At 38.6% G+C, this 23111-nt stretch overlaps 1 protein-coding gene across 3 annotated transcripts; it reads right to left on the bottom strand.

Moving 5' to 3' along the window:
* Positions 1–194: 194 nt before the first annotated feature.
* Positions 195–22978, bottom strand: WARS1 (tryptophanyl-tRNA synthetase 1). Of its 3 annotated transcripts, none has more exons than XM_082059494.1 (11): positions 22869–22978; positions 17985–18201; positions 16700–16907; positions 12606–12714; positions 11626–11745; positions 10359–10541; positions 8998–9098; positions 7659–7771; positions 6395–6568; positions 3266–3406; positions 195–2060 (listed from the first exon to the last, which is right to left on the bottom strand). In XM_082059494.1, exons 2-11 carry the CDS (start codon positions 18096–18098, stop codon positions 1902–1904), a joined length of 1422 nt encoding a protein of 473 aa, XP_081915620.1. In that variant the 5' UTR covers positions 18099–18201; positions 22869–22978; the 3' UTR covers positions 195–1901. The 3 variants fall into 3 exon arrangements, with proteins under 3 accessions (XP_081915620.1, XP_081915621.1, XP_081915622.1); XM_082059495.1 differs by lacking the exon at positions 22869–22978 and adding an exon at positions 22322–22416; XM_082059496.1 differs by lacking the exon at positions 22869–22978 and adding an exon at positions 20257–20373.
* Positions 22979–23111: the final 133 nt, after the last annotated feature.

The raw sequence follows: 23111 nt of genomic DNA, 5'->3' as shown, positions 1-23111 counted from the left end.
AAGAGTGAACTGCAAGAACAGCAAGGTCATCATTAAAGTCTACAGTGAGCAAGAATTAGTTTATTTACTACTGGATTTAAGAAGTGATTTTTCTAAGAATCGCTCCACCACTTAAAAAAAGTTTTCTACTGATTGTTAAAGGCTTGTTGACGCTGAGATACTACGTCTGTGGGTTATAGAGATATAGACACAGCCACTGGTAAACATTTACTTTAATACACTTAAATCATTGGCATTAGATTAGTGATGCCAGCTCACGTCAACCATAAAGAAAAAGGAAAAAGTTAAGCGTTGCTATTTCCAGCGCAAGTTTGAAACACCTGCAATAGGACTCAACTTGCCTCGCATTTCAGTCTTTCCTTGGCACTTCACATGCCACCTGGCACACGGTATTTCCATATTCAGCAGCACGAGGTCACGGCCACGGGACACACGCTGCGTCATGGACCTGCTGTGGCTGGGGAGGCAGCGGCACCAGCTCTGGGCAGCACAAACAGCCCCACACAGTCTCACGTACCAACGGGACGGTCCGAGGGTGCCCCAAGTCCATGAGGAATCTCACCCTTGAAATGTCTCCCTCAACCCAAGTGTAACCAGCTGCTTTCAAAAGTTCACAGTCAAATTAAAAATTATTATTTTTTTTTTAAACAATGCTCCAGTCGATACATGTCCACTAGGCCCCACAGTACAGAATCTGTTAAAGTTTAAATCTTTCACACATCATTCAAGTGCCTTCTTTATATTTTTTAATGATTTGCAAAATACCACATATCAAGACCCACCTCTGCTATCAAGGGTGTTTTTATTTGATGTAGATAAGACTATGTTTGGGCTAGCAACTTTCTATTCCCCATAAATACACGTCAGATCTAACAGTTTTCATTCAGCGCTGCACATATTGAAACACATTAGCCGATAATTTGAGGTTTTTTTCCATAAATCATAGCATAGACACTGAAGTTCTTTTTAAGAAAGGAGATAATTAAATATCACGAGGTATTTTACAAAGTATAGTTTCTCACTGGAATACATCTTAAAATAAGTACCCTTAGTTTCAATGACCTGGTGCAGCAAACAGAACAGACAGTACCAGAAGTATCCCTGTGTGCAGCAGCAACTTTATTTTCACAGCATGATTTAACACTTGGCATTTTTTTTTTCTAACTAGAAACTAAAATACGCATTCCTGCAACATCTTGCACCTGAGAATATAAAGGAAGTTTACAACCTTGTGATAACCTCCTCCCTCCAGAGGAGTCAGACCAATTGAATAGCCACAGAAACAAAAGTACAGTGAGATTTCTGAGACTTGGCCTTAGGTCAAAGAGGAAGACAATAGCAAAACCAGCTTGATATTCCTTCTCCTGTGTTACAGATTTCCATTCTTTCAGTATTGATCCCAGGGCTAAGTCACTATGCAATCTGCTTTGTAACACGGATTATCTTTTTGTGTGCAGCATGTTCCCAGTAGCCCAAAGGGACATACAGTCTAGTAAACCAAGGTACACAGGACAAAAGAAAATAGAACAACTAGTTATTACTTTGAGATATGACCTCTCACCGACGTATCTAAAACAATTTACAAGTTAGGCTTTATCATTAAAATGGAAGTTTTATTTATATTTTCAACATGAAATACAATAAAATACAGTGTTATGCTGACAGACATGCTTTTCTGCAAGATTGGGCAATGCTGTTTTGTATATTCTGATTTTAAATAGATACGAGTCCTATTTTGAACTTTTCCTGTACTCTGACATTCATTGTAATTGACTCATTGAAAGCAATATTTATAAAGAACTGATTGCAGGCTGTACATAACTAGGGAGTGATGACATACAAGAGGAGACAACAATTCCTTGGTTTTGGTTTATCAAGTGGTAAGTTCCATACGTATTTCTTCAAAATTCAAAAGCTAGCTTCCGTGGAGTCATAAATTGCTTCACTACTTCATCTGTAACCTGCTTTCGTCGCTCTTGATGAGCTGCTATCAAGGGCTGCAACGTTTCAATAAGAACCTTCTTCAGCTCCCCTGTGAGCAACTCCCCACTTGTGTATGCCTGTCAAGAAAGTGTTGATTGCTAAATATGGTGCTATATGGAAAAGGACTCAGAGACAAGCATTTCCTTAAAAGCCTGGCCCTAGGAAATACAGATTTGGATGTCTTAAAAATAAGCACACGCCTTAGAAGCTCATGTGGTATCACACCGAAAATGTAACTTGCAAAATCGCTCGTTGCCTCTTAAAAGATTGAGGCAGTTGGGCAATTTCATTTGTGACAAGCTTGATGGACTGAAAAAGCCACATTCACAAGAACGTAACTGGGAAATCCTGTAATCATTTGCAGGAAACTGCAAATTTTTCTCCCCAGAATCCTGGTTCAAATAAATAGTCTCTTTAAGCTGTTTTTTGCAATGAAACGTACAATTTATTGTATTTTTCTCTCCTTGCATTTGGGTAAGAGATTAGATGTGATTAAAATATCCTTTTCACAGCAAAGACACTCAGCATCTCTGCTCACACTAGCAGTCATATCCACAATTGGTAACTCACAGTTAGCAGCTGCCCAGCCCTGCTCTTGGGTGGGAAAGAGTAGAAGACTGGAGGAGAGGCTGCAGCTGTTCCCAGGAGGGAAAAGCTGATAAACCAGCGTGACGTGGGTACAACCAAATACAGACACGACTTTCCCAAGAACACGTTTGCACGTTTGGGATTGATGACGGTCACGTAGCTGACGGAGTGAAATGTCTTGCTACTGCCCCCAGAGACAGAAGTCTGCCAGATAGTTTTAAGGAAAATGCAACTTATATGAAGCAGTTTTCACTTGGGATCAGTGAATCAGTTTCTCATAGCTATTGCATTTCTTGTGATGGTAAGAAAAAAAAACACAAGAACAAGCTTTTGGCATGAGCTTTTTGAGTTTTGCAGAGTATTTAGGTACCATAAGGAACTGTCAGAGTGTATTATACAATTAAAACCAACACCAATGGTACAGTGGTCTCATTTGAAAAGTAGGGAAGATACTGTCCTACACAGTGTTGGAGATCCTTATCAAAATAAGAGATTTTTTTTTTCTTTTTAAAAAAAGAAGAGATGATCTGTGAGAAAGAAAAACATTGAAACAAATACAGAGGTCTTAATATTGAAACTTGTAAGGGATGGAGAGTGCAAGAGTAACAACACAATTACCTTCCTGGAGGACTTAGTGCCAGCTTTTTCCTCATAGCAGGGAATTAATAATATTATCTTCAACTTGGCTACTCACCTGCTTCAGTTGTTCAAGCCTGTCATCATCTTCTAGGAAGAAAGTCAGGTACATAAAAGACACATCCACATCGCAGTTACCTCCGTACTTCCTGTGCTCTTCAATGGTGTCTCTGCCTCCCGAGAAGGCATGCTTGTTAATCTGAAACAGCATCATGATTTTATTGTATAATTTCTACTAAATTCTGTTTCACTATATTGTAAACAGAGGTATATCACAATCCTTTGAATTCTATATTAAAGGCAAGCTGAAGGGTGAGTGGGGCAAATTAATACAAAGCCTCAGGACTGAAGCAGGGAGGCAAAAGGTGGTCATTAAAACCCAGCAGGGAAAAATGGCTCTATACATACTGCCCAGACTGCATAACCAGAACAAAAATGGAGCAAAAATTAAAAATAATCCACCCAAGATTCAGTCAAAAAAGTTTTAAGTCCCTTTTGTTGAAGCTGTTGTCTGTTGGACAGAATTTGTGCTTAAAGGAAATGTATTCCATGTAAGAAAAAAGATAATCATCCCAAAAGAGAATGGCATGGAAATTTTGAGGAAATCCTAGAAAGAACCCAGGCTCCTCTTGTTTTCAGAGAAAAGAAAAAGAAGAGAAAGCAAAGTTAAAGATTAAAAAATTCTGGCTAGAATGGCTAAAATTAGACAAATGCCCAATTGTTCACTCTAAAAATTGAATACTCACTGACTCACCACCTCTTTTTAAGCACAGCTTCCTATGGGGAGATGAACTGCACTGGTGAACACATCTACCTGCTCATCCCATTCCCAGTAAATTCAGCAGCCACCAGCCTATTTTAAAAATGTATACATGTGTAGAATTCTCAGAGGATACTAACCTTCCTACAAAGCTAAAGAAAATAAAATGCTAGGAAAAAAAATTTCTCAATCATTAAATGAGCTTTCATTTGGCTCTTGTGTCTTTTCAGATATCACCACCAACCAGTCAAGAGACACACATGCATATGATGTAGACTTTTTTTTTAGTTCTGGTATCTAGGAACTGTTAAATGTTTACAATTTCTGAACATTCTTATCTGTATAACTGTCTAGTGCTTTTTTGAATCTTTCTAACCACCATGTTACAGACGAATTGTGGCAATGAATTACATACAAAAATGATGCACTGATGAATATCTTCAGAAAATAAACTGCCATCTGTCACATTACATCTATTCTGATATTGTAGGACAAGCTGAATAGCTGTCTCACTATCTGTAAAACTAAGTTTTTACACAGTGTGCTGCACTTCCCCTCACCTGTCTCCTTACTAAATTTTGAAAGCCTTTGTATGAATTTTTTTCCATGTTCCTCACCTCTACAGTTTGTCTTCTTACTAAGGTGAGAGGGACTAAACACGGTATGTCAGGTGAAGGCGCATTACTGTTTATACGAAACGTTTTCTATATGAATCTAATTTTTATATATTCTGGCACCTATTTGTTGACTGAGGGTTTCCGTGATTTACCTATAATGATGCACTGGTCTGTTCCTTGAATTAGTACAGACTTAGAATCTAAATAACAGTTTCTATGAAAACAAGTAAATAACCAAGCTGTAATATGGTGCTGATAGTTGAAATACGAACAGTTTATTATAATGTTGCCATTCATCTCCTCAGATTTCCCAAAAGTTTCGCAGCCTTTCCCAATATCTAGCAATTTTTCATCTTCTATTACCTGTAAGTTTTGCAACTCATTACGTAGCAATGTACTGGTGATCCGAATAATGCTGTAAGCAGTAATTATTTTGTGTGGCAGCGGCTGTCTCTTTTTAACCTTCATCCATCACCAGAAATCACCTCTCCTACTCTATTTTGTTATTTATTGGCCATAACAATATTTGTTCTTTCACTCAAGCTCTTCTAGCCTAAAGTTTATTTTTCTGATGGGCTTCAGAAGCTGAAATAAGTCTCAGTTTGTCTTCCATTTCTCAATACTTCACATGACGCTCAGAATTTTCTCTTATAGCTTTTAGAATTAGAATTATTTTGTTATTTTTCCAACTAGTTTAAGGATAGCAGAAATAAGACTTACTAACTGGACACAGGACTTCTTGGATCTCTTTGTAGATTACTAGCTACTTGCCAGGAAAAAAATGGAAGAATATTACCAATATTACCACTAAGCATGCAACTTCTAGCCTGAAATTTTAAGATTTTTTTTTTTTAGAAAAAGCAACTGTGCAACTGTCTGAAACTGGAATGAGTATAATCCAAACACATGAAGAATTCCGATTCGCCAGACCAGTACTGTTTAATCAGCTTCTACATAAGATAATGAATCACTATGAGATGACTGCAGAAGAATCTGACCTATACATGGGTTTGTCAATCATAACAGAACTAATTCAAGGCCACCCAGCAGAAACAACATATGCATTTTTTTTTCTTGCTTTGACAGATAGTTGTTTCATGTCTGGTTATCATGCCTATAAATCCTTTTCCAAAGACTGATTTTCTTTATTTTTTTAATACCAAAACACAGGTGAACTTTTGTTGAATTAAATCATCTGACACTGGGGAAGAGGGATTTTCCTTTGTGCTGGAAGGGGTGCTAGGAATATACCCAGATAGGAGAAAATACCCCTTCTAAAAAACTTTCATGAAATTCAACATAACATTTGTGAATTGGAGGGAGGAGCACATGGCAGCAGTAGATCTCCAAGCAGCAGCAAAAGTCTGACCTGTGTTGTAACCGACACTGCAATGCTTGGTGCTCCCGGCATGGAGAGGCAGTCAAGAGAAAGAGCTGTTTATTTGATTTACATCATGGACTGTCAGATTTCAAAACTATGGTAACATAATATGTATTTTTAGAGCATCAGCCTCCAGAGGTTTTGTTCTTTCACCAATGCTCTGCAGATATCAGATAAACAAACACAGTGTTTTGTACACTATTCTAGCTAATATTTGTACTGTTAGACTAGCTGGCAAGGCAAAACATATTTGATAGTCTCGCTATATATGCATGACTCAGTCAACTCCTGAAGCTGCTTTTCAATGAAAAATATGAAAAAACATGCAAATATGTTCAAAGAAAACATTTAAAAATTGCCATTGTAACTATGAGGACCACCACTCTCTGTTAAAAAAGCTTTGCACTCTCAGGTTTTGCAGGTTCGTACCTTTGTCTTGATTTGTTTGGGTGTATCGGTGAGGAAGATGGAGGAGTTCGGGTCACTAGCGCTCATTTTTGTCTGTGCTCCTTGCAGGGCTGGGAAGAAGACTGAGTGCATTAAGGCTGGTTTAGGCAGCCCAATTCTAGGTGCTACATCTCGGGTCATTCTAAAATAAGGATCCTAGAACAAATATCAACAAAAGCACAGAATAAAGTTGAAAAATGTGAATTAAAAGCTGATTAATGCTGACTTGTTCATGCCTTAACAAGTGGTCTCAAAAAACAAACAAAACTTAAAACCAAACAAATCCAAACCACAAAATGTTCCAGAAGCTACTTCCAATCCAGTTAATCAAGAGAAACAAACAAACAAAATCCCTTTTTTCATTTCCATAGTTTTGCTGTACACTCTGATTCCCTCAATTAATAGGCATATTTGCAAAGATTTCAAATAGTTGTGAAAAATATGCTTAGTAGGCCTGGAGACAGATGCAGATTTAAGATGCAAACTTCTTCCCAAACCATTTAACGACCAGCATAGAATCTGAATTAAATAAGTGATCAAGCTGGCAGTGCTGTGCTGCTGATTGGACTTAGACCAACTGCAATAATATTACTACGTAATTTTGTGGCTGATGAATGTACTTACATCATCTTTCAGTGACTGTCCCTGTGGCTAAAAGAGCTAAAGATTCAGACAGTACAGAATCTGATTACTAGAAACAATGCTCACTCAAAGTAACGACACTACCACTGTAATTTGTAGCCGATGTTGTTCTTCCTTCCTCTCTATATAAATGTGAATTGTTAAGGTTCTGCAATCTTTCTGACAAATGCTTCTTTATTCTTACTGATAGAGCATTTTTCCTATGGTTCAACATAAATCTCTTGTGCTTCAAGTTAAGCTCATTACATCTTGTCCTAGTTACCATGGAGATGGTCAAAAGCTCCCTCCTACCTCCATGTCAATAAACCTTTGCACAGATTTTACTGTCTTTGCTTTCATACACACCAGCTCACTGTGAACTGGGTTGAGACCAAGACAGATCCAAGAATGGCAAGAATGAGTAATGCATGAATACATGATTGTTGGGTTAAGCCTTCATCATTTTTAGGACTCTGCACAACGCTCTTTTATCTCTTCCAGCTTCTGCCCAAAAGAGGTGCTTGCAAGAATGTTTTACAGATGTTCTGATACCACCATGAAGCTCGAATGGTACATTACAAAAACAAATCCATGAAAACCAAGTTAAGTAAGATGATTTTCTTACCTGATCGATAGCACATGGGATAAGACACTGAATGTTCTCCTTGCCATTGAAGATCTGTGGAAATGATGAACTGAAGGATGGAGCAGCCTGAATAGCAGGAAAGCTGATCTTTCCTAGAAAACATGTTTGGAAATGCTGAGAAGCCAATATGAGCAATGATAAATAAAGGAAACTTTTGAAACATGTAAAATGCACAAGTGAATCATTCGGATACTCACTCGAAGACTAATACCTATCTTTATCAAGCACTGATGTCTTATCTGAGAGAGCTTTTTTATCTTTACCTTCTATGATGTCAACAAAACTTCAGATAACACAGAAACTAAGGAAAAGTGGCAGGCTGTGATCGCAAAGGTTCCAGAAAAGGTTCATCAGTCCATACTCTTTCATCACTGAATTATCTACCCATCCCAGAAATACAACTGACTGTATCATCAATCTGAGCTGCTCATTTTTTCCCTCTTTGTGAGAGAATGACGACAGAGCTACTTATCAAGCATATCAGGCAAGTTCCCCTCTACAATCTTAGAATAATTGCTAAGATGCTTGCTGTACTCCTGAAGCATCTCAGATGTGTCTAGTTTTCTGTTTTAATCATGGGGTCACCAATCCTTCCCTGATCAAAACCCTCCCAGAACAGAAAGCAAATAGCAGCTTTTTCCAAACATGTAATGAAGCCATTATCACAACACCAATTTGTATTAGAGCGCTGTTAAGTCAGAAGTAGGAATCTGTTCATTGGTCACAGTGAAGGCTGAAAAGCTGTCACTGGCCCAATAAGTAGTCAAAGAATTATGTTAGTGCTCAGGAACCCTAAGGTTTTAATGCCATCTTTGACACAATTTTTTTTTTTTTTGCTAATGCAACAGAAATTTGCAATTGCAGTAAAGTAAATGGAAGACAGAGTTACCCAGCACCTCGATAGTCAGGCTTTTGAATGCTCCTTAACTTTTTCACATATGTATATGCATATGTGTATTAATATAACTTTCTGAAGAGAAAAGCTTCTATATAATTGTCTTGGAAATTTCTAGGAGGCATAGTTGACTATAGCTGCAATCACTACTGAAAAAAAAGGCAAAAAACAAACCAAACAATCCAAAAGACTACTTCTCTCCTGGGTACTTCAATGTTGGTGTTTTGTACTTTGCTGTTACTATGGCAAAAAAGGTAGATATCATGCAAGAAATTCCACTGTGAAGTGTTTACTATCCTGAAGCAGCCACAATAACATCCTTTTACAATCAGCCTAGAAACAAGGATCTTCTTATAATTACTTAAATAGTGCCATAGAGAATAAAAGCAAGCATCACTTCTAGTAACTCTTATTGTTTCCTACCAATGCAATCACTGTCTGTAAAGCCAAAGATTCCTTTCACTTGGTTAAATGTCACATGCTTCTGAACTTTGACGATGTTTTTGTAGAATCCACTACTTGTCCTGTCACAAAGAAAGTGGAAAAATAAAAAAAGAAGTCAAGAGCAGAAAAGTAGTTAGAAACATTCACTCCAAAAGCTGAGAATGACAAAAAACTGCAGGATTAAATCTCAACGTTTTTGTCTTTTTGTGGCCCATTGAGACGACAATTAGCGAATTATTTACAAACAAGAACTTTATGTCTTGAAAGTTTAATTTATTCTTCCCTCCTCCCAAAATTTACTGCGAACATTTTTTGTCACAATTAACTGTCTAAACCCAGAAATATTTTAATTTAGAAATGGTGCCGAAATGCCGCACGGAGCCTGAAGTTCACTTATCCTTATGCTTATCCATGAACTCAGACAACCTGAACGGATCCTGTCTTCCGCATTGCTTAGTATTCCAATCCTCCAAATTCTCATTTTCTACAGACTAAATTCACTGGCTGGACTTTTTCTGTCACCAAATAGAGCAGCAGCATTCCCAAAGCTAAAATAGCTCAGCAACTTCTTCCTTTTTTCATTTCTGCTGAAGAGACGAAGCAAAAGAAACAGCAGTTCTGATGTGCCCTTGTTCAGCCACAGGGCAGATGTGTGTTAATGCAACTTTTCAAAGGCAGGAATGTCAGAGGAGTGAAGGGAGGAAAAACTGTAGGCTCCACATCCTGAGGGCTGTATATTATACAGTGCATCTCTAAAACATACTGCCCCATCCAAGTCTTTAAGGAAGCTCATCACCACACATGGAGGAACAAAGCTCATAACTTCAGTTCTGAACTGTGTCATCAAACTACTTCTTTCTGAGAAAGCACTTCCAACAGAAGTTTATTTTTCTTAAATATTTGAACTCGAAGTTCAAGTAATAATCTTTCATGCTGTATTGCTAAACTAATCAACCACAATAAGTTGCTGAAATGCCTTTTGCTAACACAGATAAAGTGTAAACACATCTCAAAGATTTTGATACCATCTTAAATCAATCTGGAGATTTCTTGGTCATGTAGGTATTTTTACAATTTTGCTCCTTTAACATATTTTTTCGTAACTTAAAATTTAAGCATCACACAAACAAGTATTTGTTCCTATGTTATACAGAAGAATGACAATAGGATAGGCATAAAATGTTAGCTGAAAAATTAATAACTTTATATTTTAAGAGTTGCAAAACTTGTCTTGAAGCTTTCAGATCTAGATAGATTTATTAAAACACTGCTGGCTGTCAAAGTTGGAGAGAAAATATAGACATTTTTCATTGCAATATCCTAAAAAGCTTTATACTTACCCCAAATAGTCTAAATCAGAAAATATAAAGGTTTTATTGACGTCAAAACCACATGCAATTATGTCTTTTGCGTTTTCTCTAGCATATTCATATGCCTTCTCAGTTGTCAGGTCCTTCCAAAGGTACTTCTCATCATCAGTTAACTGTATAACTAAAGGAACATCAAATACTTCTTGCAGCCACCTAATAAAAGCAGAAAGATTTTATCTCTAAGTAAGTTAAAATGAAGACATAAGTCACACAGCTAAAATACGTTTATACATTTAAAGAAAAGGATACAAAGAGATCTGTTTGTCTTTTCTTTGTATGCATATGTGGTTATGTTTACGTGAACAAAATAAACATTTCATACAGATTAAAATGGCAGCTGACCTGGAAACAAGACTCACACTTATTATTTCCTGTACATATGACAGTGGTCACCATTTGCAATGGAAAGAGAATTCAAAGAGACTTTCAGAAAGACACTGAGGTGCTGGAGAGAGTTCAGAGGAGGGCGACAAGGCTGGTGAGGGGCCTGGAGCACAAGTCTGATGAGGAGCAGCTGAGGGAACCCCGGGGCTGTTCAGTCTGGAGAACAGGAGGCTGAGGGGAGACCATCGCTGTCTGCAACTACCTGAAAGGAGGTTGTAACATGGAGGGCATTGGTCTCTTCTCCCAAGTAGCAAGTGATAGGACAAGAGGAAATGGCCTGAAGTTGCACAAGGGGAGGTTTGGATTGGATATTAGAAAAAAATTATTCCCAGAAAGCGTTGTCAGACATTGGAACAGGCCGCCCAGGGGAGTGGGGGAGTCACCATCCCCGCAGGTGTTCAAAAGGTGTTTAGACGAGGTTCTTAGGGACATGGTTTAGTGCCAGAGTTAGGTTAGGTTATGGTTGGACTCGATGATCCTGTGGGTCTCTTCCAACCGAAACCATTCTATGATTCTATGATTCAGGTCTGAGTCCAATGTCTCCGTTTCCTGCTGCGGCAGGCACTGCAACATAGAGTCGTGTTACTGAGTCTCATCACAAACTTGTTTTTAAGAACAAAAATTCTAAGGAGTGCCACACGGCTAAGGGTGCAAGGAACAGGGCTTTATGGTGGTGATGCAGGGATTATAACTTTAGTGAAAAGGTAAGATTCCATTGTTTAAATTCATTAATATTCACCTCAAATAAACAGAACTTCTTGCAATGTATCATTTTGGCAGTTACATAAACCACACTCAATATTTCCTTAGGAAAAAAATGTTTTGATTCATAAAAATGGTAGAAATAACTTACTTTGTGAATATAAATGGGATAAGATGACCAACATGCATTGCCTGAGAGGATGGCCCTCTGCCTGTATAAAGGTAAAAGGACTTCTTCTTTTCATAAGCATCAAGGATTTGGTCCATATCTCTAAAGATAAAACAGAGAAAACATGACGAAACTCTTTAGGAAGAAACATGTACAGCTAAAAGATTCTATTCAAAATTTGAGTGCTTTTAAAGCCAAACATATATATAAATAAAATATAGTACGTTAAGTATCCTAGAAATAAAAAGGTTTTGTTTGTTCATTTTTTTAATTTAAGTGTCTCCTTCAGTCTCTCAGAAAACAACTCAAAGAAAAAAATAAATTAAAAAGCAAACCAAAACAAAATGTACAACTTTTAAAATTACTTAATTGGATCATCATTTCTAAGGCCCAGTAGCACAGAGCTTGGAATTATTTCCCAGACAGGTTCAGACAACCAGATTGGAATGGTCTCTGGTGGAGGTTGTGTCCTGAATCATGCTCAGGCACTTACTTGAAATGCGCTAGCTGCCTTAGTCCAAAATCCCACGTATGTTAACAATTCAACAGTGTAGATGACTGGCAAGCTGGTGCTTAAGATTATTCTCTGAGCCTTTTTTATGTAGCAATACAGAGGAATAGGTCCACAGGCCACATGGACCCTTGTTGAAATCACCACATGAGCCCTGGACCCCCCTCTCAGGCCAGTTCCTCTGTTCAGCTGCTACCACAGCATTGAAACAGAACCTGTACAAAGCAGACTCCCCACATTTCTTCAGTTTGGGATTAGTGAGGACATATCAGAAACTGATACAAACCCAGTGTTTCAAATGTTGCCGTGGAAATCTGCAGTAGTTGCTAATTTCAGATGACACACTTGCTTTGCCTTGGTGGTCCTGCTGCTCATAGGTTTCTCCCGGTAATGCTCACAGAAAGCCTACCTAATCAGACACTTTTGAATTTCAAAACAAGAAAAAACTCACCTGTGAGAAAAAAAGATTCCTCTACGTAGAAAGCGGTGAGGTTTTTGCCCAATAGCTCTTTCTATTCGATTGATCAGATCTGTGTCAATTTTACTGCTGCCAAACCGAACTATAATAATAAAACATAATAAAAAAAAAGCATAGCACAGATACAACCAGGTCTCAGATTTACCAAGAACATAGCAATTCAGCCTAGACTAAAAAGGACATCTCCTGGAAGCCTCAGGTAACATGTAAAATGACCAGATTTTCCAGATTCTTGCCAGGAGTTCCAGCAGTCACCTCTGACACCAACTCCATGACAGGAGGCCCAGTCTGCTCACAGCCTGTAGTATTGCTCCACCCATGACTGATTACTCCTGGATAATTTTTCCCTACCTTTTTTCCTCTTATTTCTCTTATGAGGTCATTCAAAACATTTCAGGCTCTCTGTCCACAAAGAATCTGCCTTCCTAAACAGCTTCTGACAAGGACAGCCTCCACTCCTTAACAAGTTTTAAAAATATTCCTATTGTGCTTTTGGTCTTCAGTGTTCTAGTCTGTACCAAAAGAGCTTTCAACTCACTGTACATAAAAAAGTCCTGGGAGCTGACATTTTCAAAAACATCTTTGCATTTGCTGAAAAATTACTATGCACTTTTCCTCTTTGCCATTGCCATGTTGTATTTGCATACAGAAAACAAACATCCTACTATTTGTTACACAGTAACTTTACTGACCAGGCCAGTCTCAAAAACTCTTCAAACAGTCATGGCAACTGGGAGAGATTCCTGGGCCCTGGAAGAAAGTGAATGCCACTCCTACCTTGAAGAGGGGCAAGAAGAAGGAACTGTGGAACTCCAGGCTGGCCAGCCTCACCCCAATCTCTGGGCATGTGATGGAGGAAATAATCCTGGAAACCATTCCCAAACACTATTAAAACATGAAGGTAACTGGGAGCAGCGAGTACGAACTTACGAATGGGAAATCATGCCAGACCAAATTAATAGCCTTCTACTACCAGCCTAGTAGAGTGAGCCTAGAAGAGTAGTAGTGAGGTGAGAACAGTGGATACTGTTTATCTCAACTTTGGTACGGCTTTTGACGCCATCTCCCATCTCATAGATAACTGATGAAGTCTGGAATAGATAAGTGGACAGTAAGATGAGCTGAAAACTGGCTGAACTGCCAAGCTCAAAGAGTTGTGACCTGCAGCACAAAGTCCAGCTGAAGCCCAACATTATTTGTGTACACCAGGGGGCTGATACTGGGGCCAACACTGTTCAACATCTTCATGAATGATGTGGATGATGGGACAGAGCACCCACGCCAGGTTTGCATACCCCAGATGGTTGTGTTGCCATTCAGAGGGACCTCAGCAGGCTGGAAAAATGGGCTGACAATAATCTCATGAAGTTCAACAAAAAGGAATGTAAAGTCCTGAAGTGGGGGAAGAGTAACTTGTATAGGCAGGAGGGTAACTCGCTGGAGAGCAGCTTGACAGAGAAAGACCTTGGGGTCCTGGTAGACATGGAATTGAACGTAAGCAAGCAACGCACTTCTGTGGCATGGGAAGGTCAGCAGGAGTATGGGCTGCATTAGGAATAGTGCAGTCGGAATGTCGAGGAGGGTGACCTTCCACTCTGCCCAGCACTGATGAAACACACCTGGAGCATTAGGTCCCGTTCTGGGTTCCAGTTTGAGAAGGACATGGACACACTGAAGTGAATCCACCAAAGGGCCATGAAGATGAAGGGCTTAGAGCATCTGTCATTCGAGGAGAGGTTGAGAGAGCTGGAATTGCTGAGCTTGGCAAAGAGAAGGCTCAGGAGGGATCTTATCAATGTGTATAAATATCCAAATAGGGGAGGTGAGGGAGAAGCAAAGATGACAGTACCAGACTTTTCTCAGCGATGCCCAGTGAAAGGACAAGAGGAACAGGCACAATTTGAAATAACGGAAATTACATTTGAACATAAGAAAAGCCATCATATTGTGCAGATGGGCAAATATTGGAACAGGTTGTCCAGGGAGGTCATGGGATCTCCATCCTTGGAGATACTAAAAATCCCACTGGACAAGGTCCTGAGCAACCTGCACTATTGACTCTGCTTTAAGTAGGTGGTTTGCCCAGATGATCTCCAAAGATCCTTGCCAACTTAAACCATTTTGTATTAATTGTAATATTCAGTTACCTGAAGGATCAGCATGGTTAGCATACAAAACTCTCACTTGTAGCCCTGCTCCTTGCTCATGCTCAAACAAACAAACAAAAAATCCTCCAGGGGTGTTCACATATAGTACTTAGCTAACAGAACCTTTCTTCCCAGAATATCTTCAGGCTGTTTTGTTGTGTAACCATACACTTAAGTGCAGGTCTAGGACAACCATTTGAGAAGTATATCCCTTTCAATTACATAGTGCTTTTTGGTACTTTCATTTGGTCCGTGTTTGAGTAAACAAACACACTGGCGACCTACCCTGGTACAACTAGTAAATAAACAGATTATAGGTGGCAAAAAAATTTCCTTTACTGTAAGACCTATCAGTTGTCAAGTTCTTGAACAATACTACTTCTTATTTTTAAAAGGGGGAGGATGAGGAGGAAGTTTATCAACAACAAATAGTAATATTTTCACTTCCGGCAGTGGCTAGGCTAGTATTCTCCTCTGAAAAATTTCCAATGCATCACTTAGAACAAGCAAAATGACTCATCCACCAGTTTCCCCATTCTGCTAGCAGTGTAAATAAGTAAAAACCCTTCAGGCTAACCCACCCCTGTAGGGTAGATCAAAAGGCCATACATATACACACATACACAAACCATTACTGGAAAAAAGAACATAGCTGTTAGGCTTTAGCATGGCTTTAGAAAATCTATTTACATTGAAGTCATGCTAGTCATTATCAGAAGATCTTGAGATCATGCCAACATAAGTACTGTACTCTTTCCACTTTTCTACGAGACTTAGAACTCCCCTCCCCCAGAAAATAAAAAACCTCCTCCATACCTCCTACACAAGTAACAAGATGAGAGATTTTGTCCATTGCTAGATTTTAACAATTCTCATTCTTCCTTTTCCCCCACCAACATATATCTTCCTTTGTTCACTTCTCCCTTTCCAACATTTTTTTTCTTCTATTAACCTCTGCAGACTAAGCCAATATGCACACACATTTGACACGATCTTATAAAAACATCCCACTGAATTGAAAGAACACTGACACTAGCAACTGACCTCTCAAAAGCAAATATATGGTTATTGACACAGAAGGGTACATGCTCTGCTGTGAGAAACAAGCTGCTAAGCAGACACCAACAATGTACAACAGTTGAAGAATCTTCACTGAGGTACTAAACGTGGATTGAAGATTTACAAGAATTTAGAAAAAGCAAAATAGTAAAAATTAATAAATAGTTCTCTCACCTATTTCTATGTTAGACCCAAGCAAGCTATAAAAAGTGGACTGCAAAACAAATAAGGAAATTAACTAACCCCTGTTTCTTAAATTACAAAACTTTGCAAGTTTTGTAACATTCTTGTAAAAAATATTTTCCATTACACACACATTTTTCAAATAAGCTGCACCTTTTTCATCCCAACTAGAACATGGCTGTTTGATAGTGTCTTGTGAAGGAGTTATTACACATAAAGATTTCTGCATTAGTTTTGGATCAACCCTGCTCTCCCTAATTTGGAACTCAAGGCAGCCGTGGGGAGATGGTATGAAGAGTCCTACAGCCTGGTCAGAATGCCCTGGGTTCCGGCTGTTCTGCATCACAGTCACAGAAGATGCAGATATTCACTCCCGGTGTCTTCATTAATATAACTTCTAGTAACAGTTCTTATGCCAAAAACTAAACTGTGAGTAAAACTTTTATTTTAAATTGAAAAGTTCTTTGCAAAGTATTTAAGTCTTCCATAGGAGATGCCTGCCTTGGACATTTTCAATTTCTACAGCAAATTCTTTAACATGCAAATGCTAAAATTAGACATAAATTGAATTATACCTATGATGTTTTTATCAGGATTTGTTATGATTACTTGCTGGTGTTGTGGTTATTAGGATCATTTGACATAAATTTCTTAGTAGCAGTCAAGAAAGAGGTGTACCTATGAGTTTGTCATAATCCACGCCCTTAGCATTTGATGTCTGCACAGTCCAGGGGTCCACAAAATCCTCATCGCCTTCTTTAGTTGTACCATTGTTTATTAGTACAAGATCTCTTGGAGGCAAGCCTGCCTGATAATCTTGCCCTGTTGTTGCTTTATATGACAGTTTTAATGACAATAGCATCCTCACTGCTGCATCAACTTCATCCTGAACAAAGGAAAAAAAAAAAAAAAAAGAGCTGTTTGGTTTAACATACTTAAGATAAACAATTACATTAATGTCCCAACACTTCAAAATCCTGCACCCATGCTTTGACTTGAATTGCATTATTCATAAATTCTAAGTCTTTAGTTACATGTTTGCAGCATCACTGCCAACGTTAAAAGAAAAGCAAATAACAGCTGACCATTTCTAACTGGCAGAATTTAGAGCATCACCACAGTTAACATATTTAAAGCTCCTCTGTCTCACTTTTCAGTTTCTGTCTGAGGAAAAATATGCCTGCCTGCTTTTCACAGGTGTAACAAGCTTAAAGTACACATTTCTCAGATATATAAATATAATATAAATTAGTATCTAATTTACAATGCTATTAGTGGCTCACGTTAAAGTAATTTATTCATTACAATTCATTGACAGACTTGAAGACAAACTAGAAGAAAAAGTTCTTTACAACTTTCATCGATATGACCTTTTCAGTACAAAACTATTGTAATATCTCATGCAAGCAATAAATAGATCAACACTTTGACTCGCAGTTTTCAAGGCTTAGTCTCACAGGCAACACACTAAGCCCAAATGAAAACATAGTGATGAGAGAATAGGGGACTTGAAATTATGGCAAATTACTAAATTAATTAAGGGAGATTAAGCAGGGACTGTCAGTACACTTACAGGAAGACATATTCACTAATGTGTACAATAACACATGGAGAAAAAGATTTTAATGAAACATCTAAAACCAGGGAAGAATGCAAGCGATATAAATTTTACTTAAAAACCAAATCCCCTGGATCCTGTCACATAGCATGGCAACTAGCTGGACCAGATTTCTAAGCCTATGACTCTCTGTTCTTACTTCCTGAGTAAAAATTTTGCTCTTCCTAGTGACTACCTGGCTCCAGGTATGTTCCCAGTTCACAAAACTAGACATAAATATTTTTTAAAAAGATTTTTTTTCTTACTGCAATACAAAATAAACCTCAGAACAATCATATTCTTCAGTACTCTTAAAGACAGACCTAACTTGAAAAGGGATGGGTTCAAAATGTGACATGGAAATACCTTTGGTGCTTTTCCTGCTTTCAGTGCTCTGACTTTCTCTCCTTGTTCAGTTACTCTTTCAAACAGCTGAAGCGGACTCAGAGATTTCAAATCACAGTTCAGACTGTCAGCCATTTTGCCAGACTTCAAAGGATCTGTTTATTTACAATTCAACTAAATTTAACGTCTTCCAATTCTCCAGCTTGCAGATTCAAAACAGAAGCAACATCAAGGAGAACTGCAGGGCAAAAAATAGTGGTTTATTCTTTCGTGTATATCTTGAAGATTAGATGAACAAAATAAGAATATAAAAACGATACTTGCCCCATACCTAATTCTACTCATATCAAATTGATAAACGTGGACAATGACCTTCCGTTTCATACAGAAATGGACTGAGACTGACGAGTACCAAATACATTTAGAGATCACTCTTAATGTTGTTTGTCTATGTATTTAACACTAGAACACCTCCCAAAATCACACTTCTGACAAAATTAAAAGTAATTAAATATCTGCATGATTCAGAATATCTCGGAACAGTTGGCAGAGATTATCTGATTCCTGATTAATGATTTTGCTCTACTTGATACCCTGTCAAATTCGGAATCATTAGATTTTATAACTATCACAGGGAATTATATCTTAATATATGTACTTCAGCTCAAAAACATACAAGAAAAAAGCTTAGTCATGTTCTTTACTGCTTTCCTACAGAGGTTACAAAACACACTGACAATTAGTGAGAAATGTTGCTTTCTAAAGAACAATCAATCCTTGGGTAAGCAATAGGCTGTAAATTTAAGAAACTATTTGTTTCTCAGCAGTACTTAGGAAAAATAGTCCTAGGAGATGGCTTAAGATGACAAGAAAGATGATAATAATAACACAGCCATCTTCCGATGTGCAACATGTACCTCTATCACTAGAGCTTCCTAGCACAGAGGGCACCCGTGCTTCCACAAATGGGCTTCTCTCCCAGGCTAACATCTAGAATGTTGTATACATTAAGAATAATATCATCTGAAAGTTTCTTAGAAATCTATTAATTAACAGCAACTGAGGCTTTGGAAAACCACAACTGCATAGTTTACAGGACGCTAACACAGAAAGTACAGAAACATAAATAATGCTATTAAAATGCTAAGTGGGCATATACCGTCCGTTTTCAAATGCATTAAAATAGTTCTCACCCTACATAAGAAATATCTTGATCTCTGTCCCATCAGTTATAATCTAAAATGCTATAAATAAGCTCTGCTGTACTTAATTTTAATGAATGCATTGAACACCTCTTGGTAATTTCCAAGACAGGAAATGCCTGTAAAAGGGACTGCATTAAATTAATTCATACTTTACAACATATGCCTCCCATAAAGATGGCACAGCAATTAATGGTATCCCAGCAATTCCCTCCTCCAGTTTTTCTAAAATAACCTGATAAATTGTCTTCAGTTAATCTCTGATCTAAAAACAGAATTTTATTTATTTCTAGGAAATCCAGTGAATCTGTTTTCAACCTGCCATGAGTGAAAAATCATTTCAACTACAAAGGCAGAATTTCTTATTTTAAGAAATCCTTATTTAAAAAAAAAATATTCATGCTCAGCAGCTCTTCGTACAAAATGATGAGGTCTTTAGAAGCACTTATGCTCTGAATATTTTTTTTGTAAAAATTCAAGCATCATGCTGTTTAAATATTCAGAACTGAGGATAAAAAGACATCAACTTGATTTGAGAAGAGAGTTTTAAAACCATTATGGCTCTGATTATAGTAAGCTTGCCATATTTACACAGAAGAAAATAAGTGGTAAAAATGGGTAAGGAGGACACCATCTGTCAGAAAAACACAATTGTAAGTGAAACTGAATCTATATCAAATGAATCAATTTGGGATGAACACACCACAACAACAAGGTACACAGAGAAGCAGACAGAGAATTAGAAAATAATTTCATAAAACCTGAGGCTGTTAAAATGAGATAACAGTGCAGATCCTAATGACAAAAGTGAACTAAGGTGAAGTAAATTTTCCATGAAAACTATCCTTGCAACTTGGCCAGGGTTGTGAAGTGCTGCCTCACAATCTGATGTGGTCGATTTATGCAACAACCCAAGCTATTGTGTAGCTTTTCTGCCATAGGAAAGTGATGTCATCTTCATGCATAAGCTGATGCTTATTTTACATGCACTGTGTTCAGATGTGACAGTGACAAATGCAATGCAAGCTGAAAGAGTAAATGAGCTTCACACTGAGTTGCAAACAATGCTGTGTTGGAAACGCAATATTCACCCCAAGCATCCTCTGTCACCCTGTGCCCATGTCCATGAAGAAGAACTCTGTGCCCACGTAAAGTCCTATTGATCCGCAAAGGATTATGTTTCTCTGGAGAGACTCCTCAGCATATTATTGATCCACTGCTACACATGGAGCGTGAATAGATTGAGATTACAAGATACACAACTGATGTGAATCATAAAAGCTGTTACTAAGAACCATGTTCATTTGGCTCCCTTTTCTCAGCATTAAAAAAAGAAGAAACAAAAGCATATAATAATTGCATTAGCTGTTCAGCAATATTTCAAAGCCTTCCTTCTACAAAATAATCAGCCTAATCACAACCTTGGTTATATTTACATAGTATATATTTAAACTGCCACAGTAAAAAACCTTCACCTGCTTAGAAAAATTCAGAAGGTTGCTTTGGTAACTTGCTGGTTACCAAAACATATCTATCATTGAGGCTTTATTTGTCAGACAGCTGCAATATTCCCAGATTTCAGCTTCAGTTGAATACCCTGAGCAAGCTGAGAAGTGTACACATCTACTTGCTAATTTAATTCACTTAGTCTATTAACACTGATACCATACTTAGATTACATATAATTGACTAAAAATAAGGCTGACTAATGTATTATCAGTAATACAAAAGTTTTTAGCCTAATCTTGATCCCTTCAAGCTTGATTATTTGCAGGTTGACAGTATTACTTTAAAGAGGTAATTTGAAACATATCAAACAATTCTTTGATATATTCCTACAACTTACTTTTATTCTTTTATTTAGATACTACTGTTTTCCTCTTTTTCATGGGCACAAGATATTTAACTGAAAAAAGTATATAGAGTAAATTCATATGTTCTAAATGTTTACGAAGATTAACGCAAATCCTTTCTGTAGGAACATGCTAGTTACATTTACTGCCTTCAAATTTTACAAAATAGAAAAAGGTAAACAAGAATTACTCTGGTGTAGAACGAATTGTGACTTGGTGTTTTAACTTAATTCCTGAATGTACATTCTTACTGATAGACTGCTGAAATGTCACCGCCAAGACTGAGCGGTGAAACAGAAAGACTTTTTAAAAAATTTGGAATATTATGGACTTAAACTGAGCAAAGAAGCCCAGATGAAGGTGCATTTTGTTAAGAAGCAGCAAAAGTAATCTAGTCACTGAAACATGAGATGAGGATACTTACAATCATAGAATGCAAAAGGTATTGACTGCTACATAAAACTTATCGCTGTTTACCTCAATACTGTCCTTTGTGGAATTTAAGCCAGGAATTCAGTAATAAGGCACATAGGTCTTCATCTTTTGAAACGCACAAATGCAACTGTGAACTGTTTAAAACAAATAACTGGATAATCTGCATTTTATCAGGGCATTTTTTCTTGCCTTCTTATTGGTGTTATGAAAACTAACAGCCCAAGGCACATTGGGTGCCATATGCAAACAGATGTGGAAGACAAAAATGATACATGGGAACTTGAGAACAGAGTATTAAGACATTTAGGACCAGAGTCTAAGATGAAGTTAAAAGCCAATAACTGTGTGCCTCTTCTATCTACAAAATACATGGTAACTTGTAATGGGTACTGCTCCAGTGACTGTTTCAAAATATTAAATCATCATGAGACAAAGCTCAAAAATAACCCTTGACATAGGTATCAGAAAAAATTGTATTCTCCTTTCTTTCCAGCTGGATGACATACAGAGATCAATGATTGTTTTCACTGTTCCCTATCTGCTTGGGTAAGTTAGAGATCTGAGAATCAAAGAACAGGGTTTCACAGTATGTTAAGAAGAGCTCTTTCATTACAAACATGGTGTGAATGTACATCAAGACTTCTAAAGCTAACATTAATACAAAAGCCACCCCAAATTTTCACGAACAAATGAAAGACGGTGAATTTACGTCTAAAACCACACACATTCCTGAAATATTCTTTGTTTCCTGGAAATAAAACAAAAAAAATGAGAAGTGAAATTAAAGTAGGCAGTATGCACACAGATGTGGGGTTAAACATGCCTTGAGGGGTACTCCAACATACGCTGCATTTTATAGCAGACCCACCTTCCTAGTCACGGTAATCATCAATTTTTCTACAAAAATGCAATCGAAGTGTGCAAGATGGTTCCCTGAGACGACAACATGACCCTTCAACCACTCTAACGTGAAGAAAGTCCAACATGAATATTTCCTGCACTACTATTACACATAAAATTAACGAGGACACTAATGTTTCCAACCCCGGGGCCCCGCCGCACGCCTCGGGCAAGGCCGGGCAGAGCCACCCTCAAGCTCCCCCTGCGCGGGCTGGGCCGCACTGACCAGGGGCCGGGCCTGTCCCCGCACCACGTCCCGGGGAAAGCGCCTTGCTCTCCCGACGCACTGGCCCGGGAGCCACAGGGGCTGCGGCCCCGCAGGGAGCGGAGGAAAAGCCCCCAAACGCCTGGCAAAGGGAGAGAAAAACGCGCTCAGCAGGGACCCCCAGCTCCCCGCACCCACCACGGGGCGGCAATGGCCACCCAGTCAAACCCTCTCTCCCGCCCGCCGCGGTCTCTCCCCATTCCCGGCGCCCTCTCGCCGCAGCCCTGCCCAGCTGCCCCGCTCTCCTCACCACTCCGCTGTCACTGCCATTGCATCACTCTGCAACCGGCACGGCGCTCACAACTCCCGGCTAGGAAACGCTTACCCCCGGAACCATTGATTCCCACTGTCCTCCCTTCCTCCCCCCACAGACACCAGCCCATCGAAGCGCCCCCAGGCCGCCTGCAGCGCGGGAGAAAGAGCTCCTGCGCGCCCAGCGAGCCTTGACCTGACCCTGCCCGTCCCTGCGGGAGGACGGTGGCACACGGAACTG

This window comes from Streptopelia decaocto, assembly GCF_964273445.1.
Source record: "Streptopelia decaocto genome assembly, chromosome: 7".
NCBI lineage: Eukaryota > Metazoa > Chordata > Aves > Columbiformes > Columbidae > Streptopelia > Streptopelia decaocto.
This window is presented reverse-complemented; position numbering and strand designations above follow the sequence as displayed.

What these genes read in the sequence shown, in the direction of transcription:
- WARS1 (XM_082059494.1), bottom strand. Translation starts at nt 18,098, where the DNA reads ATGGCTGACAGTCTGAACTGTGATTTGAAATCTCTGAGTCCGCTTCAG. An exon ending in GGATTATGACAAACTCATAG is followed by an intron (nt 12,715 to 16,699) that starts GTACACCTCTTT and finishes TTATTATTATAG; the next exon opens with TTCGGTTTGGCAGCAGTAAA. An exon ending in TCTGATTTAGACTATTTGGG is followed by an intron (nt 9,099 to 10,358) that starts GTAAGTATAAAG and finishes TCTTTGTGACAG; the next exon opens with GACAAGTAGTGGATTCTACA.